We start from the raw sequence: 10,801 nt of genomic DNA, 5'->3' as shown, positions 1-10,801 counted from the left end.
ATGAAATACAGCACTTTTGCCTGACATGCAGCAACGCAAACCCAAACCTCAAATGTATTGAAAGTCAAATGTTTACAAATTGTTTACATCCTTTCGACGACCACCGTCAGTACAAAAGAAGAAACATTTCTTCTATGAAATCTTAGATTCAGTCTTCAGAGCTGGAGCAGCTCTGGTTTCAAAGCACTTTTCTTCACAGCCTTCAAGGCTACATCAAAACTAACAAACGGTATTCAACTAACCTGAGATACTTTGAGCTTTGAGTTTGCGACTTCAGACCTTTAACGTTTCATATTTATCTCTCCATCTAAAATCTTGTGTATCAATGTGATGTGCAAACAAAAAAAAAAGAAAACATGTGAAGAGATCATGGCATGTGAAGATCTCAAGAATGTCGAATATGTCCATTGCTTTACAAGATGCAACATCAAACGAGATTGTCTGGAAGTTTACCAGGGCTCTGATCATGCCACTAATCCACTGCTACATTGTACTGTACATTAGACTCTGAATGTGGGCTCTTCAGGTCCCTCCTGGCCTGAGGGCAGTCGGCTGGATATTCTTGCAGCATCAATATTTGCAATGCTGGCAGCTTATAGCGGCTCCTGTGTGCCTGAAACGGCCCTGACCTGCTGAACTCTGAACTCTTTATCATGTCCATTCACCATGGACAGTTACATCGTTGCTCCACTGGAGTGCGGTGTAGTGAGGCACAATTGACTATGTGAATGAGCGATTCTTCTTTTTTGAGAGGGGTTAGAATACAAAAGATTTTGTTTTAAAAAATGAAAAATAAGGATGGGGTGCTATTTCTATTCAGTTACCAAGCGACACGGGTTGAGAATGGTTTAATTCCCATGGTGTCGACATGCTCACGTAGAGTTGTCTACGGTCAAGTAAAGGATTGATTCCTACGTTCTAGCTATTAAAGGCTAAGTTAATATACATGTGTAAAATTATATTATTGTATGTGTGTTATTTGAAAAAGATGTTATTGCATATGCATTATGTCTGTGGATATAGGCATATGTTCTTTTCAGAAAGGTTGTACACATTTGTACATTTGTATGAAACAGCTATTGGTCTGTACATATGAGAAAGAGATTTTTATCGCATAAGATGGAATATATTCTAAACATCTTATTACTGCAGAATGGACATTGTGGACCAGTGTTCTATTGTGATGCTTATAAGTGTATTTGGTTGTCATACAAATGCATTTATATTAAAGTGCACTTAATGCGGCTGATGCATTTCTGTCGTCATAGTCAAGCCCCCTTTTCCTCCCTCAGCCTCATCATCATCATCATCGTCATCATCCCACCATCCCTGCCTCTTTTCCTCCCTCCCCTTCACTCTCCTCCATTTCTTCCCCTGGAGCGAGTTTCGCTCAGCAACAGCACTGACGCACACACATGACGAGACAGAATGAGACACTATCTGACTCAGACTGACGCACACACTTGGCATCAAGGTATTTGCGTGTAAGGATGTGCACACAGGCGCACACACGCACAGTTGGCCTCCCACTTATGATGATGCACACACGCACGCACACAATAGTAGGCATATGACCACCCCCCACACACACACCCCCACCTCCACCAACCCTCTTTACAAATCGCAGTAGCCCACATTTGCTGATGTACCTTCGACTCTATCTGCGCTCAGTGTGGTGTAAGACTCCATATATAGGCATTCCTGCTCAAGAGCTCTGACTGAAACAGCCTCGCATCTATTCTCAGACGCTATTCACAAGCATCAGAGAGGGGAGGGCTGGAGAGAGAGTGGGGAGACAAAGAAAGAGTGAGAGGAGGCTAAAATTAGAGGTACAGTAAATAGGGATATGGGACAAACCAATGCTTTGCTGCCACACACTGGAAAGGTAGACATAACCAAAATCACACTATTAGTATGATATAACTGAATTTCTATAATTCATGGCAGAGAAAAGATAGAGGATTGGCTTTACGGATGGAAAATATCTCATCAACATCTCATCATCTGTGCCACAGAACAGAAAAAAATAAAACAGAATTTAATGTCTGTAATGAAGCAAAGACTTCAACATTGCACCGTTTCCCTGCAATCGAACATTTTGTTCCACCACTACCTGCTGCAGTGTTAGTGATGGAGGTAAGCAGAGCGGAGGGGCCACTTTGCAGCTGACTGCTGCTATCTTCTGGTAAAGATGAGCACTGCACCTGAGAGGAGCCTGTACTGTATGTTGAGTGTGAAGCTATGAGTAAAAGGTTGTGAAGAGGGCAAACAGAGAGGACGGTTTATATTTCATATTGACCACATCAGTTTTCATGTTTAATCAAGATGCAGCTGACACTATTCAAGGCTTAAATAAACATACAGTCCATGTAGGACTTAGTGATATTATTTTGATGCTAATTATGAGTATTGGATAGGTACACTGATCGGGCATAACATTATGACCACCTTCCTTTCCTAATATTGTGTAGGTCTCCCTCGTGCCTCCAAAACAGTTGTGACTCATCAGAGAATGGACATGGGCCTTCTGAGGGTGTCCTGTGGTGTCTGGCAACAGGATGTTGTTAGTGGGAGCCTTTGAGTCCTATGGGTTGAGGGGAGAGGCCTCTGTGGATCATCCCACAGATACTTGATCAGTTTGGGATCTAGTGAATTTGGAGGCCAGGTCAACACCTTGTGCTGTTCTTCACGTTTTTTTAGTTGTTCTGAAACCGTTTTTGTGTGTGTGCCTATGTCAGGCTGCATCCTGCTGTGGATGGCTGCTGCCATCAAGGAGTGTCATTACTATGGGGTGGGGGTGCCTGGTCTGGTCTAGGTGGGTGGTACATGTCTAAGTAACATCTACAGTCAGGTCCATAAATATTGGGACATCGACACAATTCTAATCTTCTTGGCTCTATACACCACCACAATGGATTTGAAATGAAACGAACAAGATGTGCTTTAACTGCAGACTTTCAGCTTTAATTTGAGGGTATTTACATCCAAATCAGGTGAACGGTGTAGGAATTACAACAGTTTGTATATGTGCCTCCCACTTTTTGAGGGACCAAAAGTAATGGGACAATTGGCTGCTCAGCTGTTCCATGGCCAGGTGTGTGTTATTCTCTCATTATCCCATTTACAAGGAGCAGATAAAAGGTCTAGAGTTCATTTCAAGTGTTCTATTTGCATTTGGAATCTGTTGCTGTCAGCTCTCAATATGAGATCCAAAGAGCTGTCACTATCAGTGAAGCAAGCCATCATTAGGCAGAAAAATCAAAACAAACCCATCAGAGAGACAGCAAAAACATTAGGTGTGGCCAAATCAACTGTTTGGAACATTCTTAAAAAGAAAGAGCGCACCAGTGAGCTCAGCAACACCAAAAGACCCGGAAGACCACAGAAACCAACTGTGGTGGATGACCGAAGAATTCTTTCCCTGGTGAAGAAAACACCCTTCACAACAGTTGGCCAGATCAAGAACACTCTCCAGGAGGTAGGTGTACAGGGGTGGAGCAGCAATTTTAAAAGTTGGGGGGTTCTAGGGGTAGCACATGAGCACCGCAAACGCCTTTGGCCCCTGTTTCAGTCTCCAAAACTAATGCAATGCATTTCTAGATTTTCTTCATCAGGATATGCAAATAATATTGCATTGCCTGGACTTCCCTTCCTCATCCTACATAAAGAGCTCAATGTTAATATTCCTGAACATGGAAGTGTTGAAATATTTTATGTAAACTTAGAACGAACCTCTACAGCCTTGATTTTGATGAGGAAACATTCATTTCTTTTGTTGTTCTTTTATCTGCTTTTTATTAATTATTTCACATATATTTTGTTGTTCTAATCTGTTTTAACTATTCTTTCATCCTAGCTTTTATCATACTCTATATTATTATTTTATTCCTCTTATTATTTAAAATTTTAATAGTTTTATTGCATTTCAAATCAGCTTGTTGAAAAAGTGGGGGTGTTGCAACACCCCCATCCCCCACGGGTGTGTAACGCCCATGTAGGTGTATGTGTGTCAAAGTCAACAATCAAGAGAAGAATTCACCAGAGTGAATACAGAGGGTTCACCACAAGATGTAAACCATTGGTGAGCCTCAAAAACAGGAAGGCCAGATTAGAGTTAGCCAAACAACATCTAAAAAAGCCTTCACAATTCTGGAACAACATCCTATGGACAGATGAGACAAAGATCAACTTGTACCAGAGTGATGGGAAGAGAAAAGTATGGAGAAGGAAAGAAACTGCTCATGATCCAAAGCATACCATCTCATCAGGGAAGCATGGTGGTGGTAGTGTCATGGTGTGGGCATGTATGGCTGCCAATGGAACTGATTCCCTTGTATTTATTGATGATGTGACTGCTGACAAAAGCAGCAGGATGAATTCTGAAGTGTTTCGGGCAATATTATCTGCTCATATTCAGCCAAATGCTTCAGAACTCAGTGGACGGCACTTCACAGTGCAGATGGACAATGACCCGAAGCATACTGCGAAAGCAACCAAAGAGTTTTTTAAGGCAAAGAAGTGGAATGTTATGCAATGGCCAAGTCAATCACCTGACCTGAATCCGATTGAGCATGCATTTCACTTGCTGAAGACAAAACTGAAGGGAAAATGCCCCAAGAACAAGCAGGAACTGAAGACAGTTGCAGTAGAGGCCTGGCAGAGCATCACCAGGGATGAAACCCAGCGCCTGGTGATGTCTATGCGTTCCAGACTTCAGGCTGTAATTGATTTGCAACCAAGTATTAAAAAGTGAAAGTTTGATTTATGATTGTTAATTTGTCCCATTACTTTTGGTCCCTTAAAAAGTGGGAGGCACATATACAAACTGTTGTAATTCCTACACCGTTCACCTGATTTGGATGTAAATACCCTCATATTAAAGCTGAAAGTCTGCAGTTAAAGCACATCTTGTTCGTTTCATTTCAAATCCATTGCGGTGGTGTATAGAGCAAAAAAGATTAGAACTGTGTCGATGTCCCAATATTTATGGACCTGACTGTACATGAATGCCAGGTCTAAAAGTCTCCCAGCAGAACTGAGATTGTATTGTCACAAGGGGCGGCTGTGGCTCAGTAGGTAGAGCGGGTTGTCCACGAACCAGAGGGTTAGCGGTTCGATCCCCGGAATGTGCCACATGCCAAAGTGTCCTTGAGCAAGACACTGAACCCCCAGTTGCTCCCAGTGCGTGGCACTGGTGTGTGAATGTGTGTGTACTTGTGTGAGCGAATGGGTAGATGTGTCTATGACTGTAAAGCGCTTTGAGTACCAATAGGTAGAAAAGCGCTATATAAAAGCAAGGCCATTTACCATTTACAAGATGGTCAGTGTTATTTACTTCACCTGTCAGTGGTTATAATGTTGTGGCTGATCGATGTATATAATGGTGATATATAAAATTGATTGAAAAAATCGCATATATAAATAAATAATCAAAGTGGTGCTTCAAGTAATTAACTGTTCCAGCTGCAGTTAATGAATATTTCTGATGATGAGTTCTCTAATTAATCAAGAAGCTCTTCGGTCTGTGTGAGACAATTCAAGGTGGTACATCATCCAAACAGGAGCTCAGCAAAATGTACAGATACAGATTCTTCATATGAACGATGGGGGCGTGTACGAGCATCATTACGGCGTATGTTCTGGAGGGATTCAGATTATCAATTAGAAGTTATGCTCTGACTTTTTTAAAAATTTTGCACAGACACACTGATTCTCCCTCAAAATGTGGAACAGAATCTAGGATTGGAAACAGAAAACTGAATGAGGTAAATTAGATTAAAAACAAATAAAAATAGAATAAAAGCAACTGAGCTTTCTTGCAAACGTTTCACCACTCATCCAAGCAGCTTCTTCTGTTCTAAATGACCGGTTTAGGTTGTTATTAGAAACATCTGTGCATGGGTCTGTTCATGACCAGATACTCACCAGTAATTGGAGGATGTTGTTCAGCTGTCTGGTTCTCTAAAGTCTCAGATTCCAAACTCAAGTTACGTTTGGGGATTAAACTGTAGTAGTGTTGAGATAGCGTGTAAGTGGCTCCTAACTGGTGACTGAGTCCACCAACCATGCTCAGAGAAGAGTTTTCCAATTTTACATAGATGACTCCCTTTACTCCTCTTTCAAACCATCTGTCTTCAGCTGAGTCCTGACCTGAAGGAGTGTCAATTAGAGAAGATTAAATTCTGTTTTGGGAAAAAAATGGAGAAATGTTATCAAATCTGGAAATCTTCTTTAGATCCCTTCTGTCAAATCAAATCCTCAGACCAAAGTTAGGGTCCCCTTAGCTCCAGACACATGAATTTGCTGAGAGGTGTGTTCTGGGGTCTCCGTCGACCTTCCTTCTTTGCTTTTAAAAGCAGCAACAAACTAAATGAATAAGTCTAGTTTAAAGCCACATCTTCCAAAATGTATGCCATCAAGAAAAACAAAAGTAGTTATGAAATTAATAAATCAGCACTACTTGCAACAGTTCTGCCAGAATTATATGTTTAAGTGTTTTATTCATTTAATTAATTTCATTACTTATTCATCCTCATTGACAAGTTAACCACCTATATTTAGGGGATGTTTCATTCAATCTTAAGTTGAGTGAACAGTACAGTAAATAAATGTGACAAAATTTGGAAAAATGCTCAACACAAGTTGGCAAAGTCAAAGGACGTGTTGCACTTATCATCTCCAAATGATAGTTCAAAATGATATGATTACGTGAAGATTATCGTTTCTCCTTCAGCTTGATAAATGACTTAACTGACAGTTTCAGTTAATGAGTTATATTGGCACTAGTGCAAATTTTATGCAGCGCAGGAGAACAAACACATTTAAAAAAAAAAAAAAAAACATTAAATAGTAAAAACTCATTAATTTGAACAACAGAAATCTGAAGAACGATACGATCATAATTCCTCTGGAAGTCAGTAATATTGAATTATGCCACAGCACTAAGTTTATGTAATAATTAATGCGCTGAAGCCTTTCAATCCCAGATTGATAGAAAATGTGTGAAATGTGCAGGAAGCCATCTGTACAACCTGTCAAAAAGCCAAACTGCTTCCAGAGGTGTTAATAATAGATAATAACATCAAAGAGACTGAATATACAAATCCTTCCAAGACTGAGCAATTACATTTTCATTAGCTCGGCTCAGAGGAAATGAATCACCCGGGGTCATAAATATTTTCAAAGTTTGTGAGTATGTTTTGGTTGCCAAACTGTAGGTGTTGGAAATGCTGAGTTTAAACTATTTGCTGTAAATAATTATGTTAATATCAGACGTAAAAAAAGAACACAGAAAAATATAGGTTTTAAATCTGTTTATTAAGATCTGACACACAGAACATTAAGAGTGTTTTGTGGTACATGTATAAAGTCAGTATAAACAGGAATGCGGGGTCAGGGCTGAAGGACGTTGCAGGTCTTTATTTTTTCTTGCCCGAGGCGGAATCAGCCGCCGCCGCTGCAGCTGCTGCGGCAGCAGCGGCATCTGCTTTCAACTTCTCCTCTCTCTGCTCCATGAAGAGTTTGTACTCATCTGCTGATAGACTGAAGAGGAGGCGGGAGAGAAAGAAGGAAAATTTATATATAACTCTCACAGGAAAATACAACCTAAAGTAAGTTAATTTAATATAAAGTAATTTTTGTGGATTTAAAACGTGATAAAACTGAACTAAAGTGGATGACAAACATTATATTCATGTAATTCCAGAGGATGTTAAGTGATATTTAAGAGTTCTTGATGATAGCAGGAAATCCTTCAGCTATCTGCAACATTAATTCTGATCAGCTTTTGGCTTCAGTCCCCCAGAAACAAAGAGCGATGGCTTCTTTCTGGACTCACCACAATGCAGCAGTGCTCAACAACCATCCAGGGAGAAATCCATTGTAAAAGAGGCAGAGATACCAATTTCTCCACTGACAGTGCTCTCAATAAATCATAATGCACTGCAGCCGCAAGACAAGTTAAGTTTTAAATAAGGGCGAGAAACCGATTCAGGCAAAAGTACAACATCATTAGCTGGAGAAGAAATAGAAGCGGCAGAAGCACATGATTGTGATTGAATACCAAACTAGACAGCAGAATAAATGGAGCTCTGTGCTAGTCATAAAAGAGCAATTTGAGAATGCATGAAAGAAAATCACAGGTGGATCTTAGGATGCAAACCCAGCAGGTTTGTGGTTTCAAAACAAAGGCAAGATGAGCAAACAATTTAGAGAGATTAGGTGCTGATTTTATACTGACTGCATACAGTACAAACTAAATAATGTATCCCAGTGCACTATTTTTACAGTTAGTATTTATAAAATAAACTAAATAAACGTATCATTACTAACGGGATATTATGCAAGAAGTCAATAAATATCAAAATTCCACCTCATAAATAGACAATAAATTCGTTTTCAGAGAGTAGGGAAGTGATTTTCTATTCAGCTGTTTTCTGACCATCATCAGAGGACCCAGGAATGGATCTAACTGTCAAAAGATTTCCTCAAGTTGCTTAAGAGAGGGGCACCATGTGATTATTACAACTGCACTGTTCATTTCAATCTCAACCAAAGACACTTATTTTTACATTTCATTAATTAAAATTACTTTAAAGAAATGAGTTTTCCATTTGTAACAGCAATACAAGGTGCTGAATGCTTTTTATACGCACTGTATAGTACACAGGGGCTTGGGTCTGTGATCCACCAGTGAATCAAATCAGGATCAGGAATAATTTAAAAAAAAAAAAAAAAAAAAGCCAAAACACAATGAATATTTAGTTTTGATGCTATTTTACTCAACTTTTTTCATGTTTATTGAAACTGCTCCTTCCTACTACACCTATTGTGGTGAGGCCACTAATCTCCTCTGACCACTAGTGGGTGTTTGGTTGAAACACTGAACTAGGATTTGTTTGTGATCATTTCTCCACCAGCTACAAGTCTGATGAAATGAGATACAGAAGAACAAAACAGGGACTTACTCATTGACGATCTTAATGCCCAGCGATCGGGCTGAGCCGACGATGGATTTGACGACCGTCTCGAGGGAGGTGTTCTTCTTTTTGAAGCACTCGTCCTGAGCTTTCACCTGTGCGATTTCATACACCGCTCTCACCGACACCATGCCTGCTGTCTCATGGCCTTCACATACACAAAACAGAAGGCAAAGTATGACTAAAACGTAATAAAAACATTCAATAAGAAAATCAGGAACAGCTTGACACAGAAGAGGTCAAAGTAAAGGCAACGTGTGTGTGTGTGTGTGTGTGTCGAAGAAGCTGCAGCAGCGGTTGTTAGGAGTCATCAGTTGAAAAGTAGTGGAGGTAGCTTGAAACACAAAAGGTGAAGATCCATAATTCTCTTTTCCTAACACACCACCTTTGCCACTTCTTCCTCTGCTGCAGCTCCCCCGCATTTCATGAATATAACATCAATCAAAGCAACGCTCACAACCGGGCCCGTGGAGATACGTGCGTCCGCTACAGCCTGGGCTGACAGTAGGTGAAAGCTTAAGTGAGAGCTGACATACGACTGTAGCAGCAGCACTTCTCACCTGTCTTGCCAGCGCCTTTCGCAATGCCTGCTGCTTGTTTGAGGAAGTAAGAAACCGTGGGCTGGCCGATCTTCAGGTCATAAGTTCTGTCCGGCTGATGAGACAGAGAGGAAGTATAATTAGAGCCTGTGATCAGTGGGAATGTGCTCAAGGAGATTTTTAAATGGATTTTCATGGAAAAAAAATAGAATAAAATAAAATAAATAAATAAAATGTCAGTGAGTTCATGACTCCCAGCACCAGCAGTCCTAAGAAACCTTTGCTTATCTCATGTACCAGAAGTCCGTCAATAAAAGCTTCTTTAATCATATTTCTTCATTTATTAATATGACTGTGTCCTAACTCCCAGTCCCATAAGTCACTGTTACTACACCTGTCAAACTTTCCATTCTCACAGAGCAGCTACGCAATTTATGGTCACAAAGATGGCAGATTTACTTTTTGAAATTAATTATCATTTCTGGAACAAGTATTCCAGGGTAGATAAAAAATAAGCTCATCATTTGGAGCCAGCAAGCATCAATCTTCCGGGCGAACAGATTTTATCAGCGGTTTCAACACGCCCCAGCCTGTTCCTCTCAGGTATTAGCATGCGTTAGCGTTTGTTTCTCTAAAAGATAATTATCCAGTGACGCTTGAAAAACCCAGACAATTACCAGCGATACTTTCTGAATTCTCAATAACGCTTTCAACCATCTGGTTTAAAAAATTTTCTGTCTGCTGCACAGCACAAAAGGGGTCTTAACCTGTTTTGGCAGGCTGCCATTTTTGTTTTGTTAGAGAGCAGTAGAGCAACTTGGGAGGCAGGTTTGAAGGACTTCTTCTCAGTCAGGCAACTTATTATTACTGAATATTAATGGAAAGTATTCTAAATGACCTTCTGGGTTTTCCAAACATGACATGTTTTTAAGAGAAACCACCTCTTTGATCTGAATGTGTCTTAAAGCCCATGGCGAACAAAATGCAGCAAAGAAGCTAGAACAAAAAGAAGAAGTTAAGGTTTGACTTGACGCGTTTTTAATGCGTCTAGCTAACCCGCTTTAAAAGAAAATCTGATGAAAGTTGCCTCAGATAACGACTGTGGCTAATAAGCCCACAATGCTAATGATTACAGCTTTTGTTGGAGCAGACAAATACGCACAGCGAGATTTAGCTTTGGAATGGTCCAAAAAATCTCAAAATGCTCGCAACTCTTTAAAAGTCTCTTTCTATACTTCCATGCAGAGAAAAAAACTGAGACCAAGGCAGCTTTAGAGACTTCAC

The 10,801-nt window shown here is 40.2% G+C and overlaps 1 protein-coding gene across 1 annotated transcript in view; it reads right to left on the bottom strand.

Annotated features, from left to right (window-relative positions):
- Positions 1–7,280: 7,280 nt before the first annotated feature.
- The window catches only part of mrpl11 (mitochondrial ribosomal protein L11), a 40,064-nt gene continuing 36,543 nt past the window's right edge, over positions 7,281–10,801 (bottom strand). The window contains exons 4-6 of the mRNA XM_084550152.1: positions 9,539–9,632; positions 8,967–9,126; positions 7,281–7,542 (exon numbers count right to left, since the gene is read on the bottom strand). Coding sequence (XP_084406278.1) covers positions 7,419–7,542; positions 8,967–9,126; positions 9,539–9,632 — 378 coding nt within the window. The 3' untranslated portion in view covers positions 7,281–7,418. The remainder of the gene's footprint in view (positions 7,543–8,966; positions 9,127–9,538; positions 9,633–10,801) is intronic.

The sequence above is a fragment of the Chelon labrosus genome, assembly GCF_963514085.1.
Source record: "Chelon labrosus genome assembly, chromosome: 8".
Taxonomy (NCBI): Eukaryota; Metazoa; Chordata; class Actinopteri; order Mugiliformes; family Mugilidae; genus Chelon; species Chelon labrosus.
The sequence above is the reverse complement of the archived record's forward strand: the minus strand, read 5'-3'. Positions and strand labels throughout refer to the sequence as shown.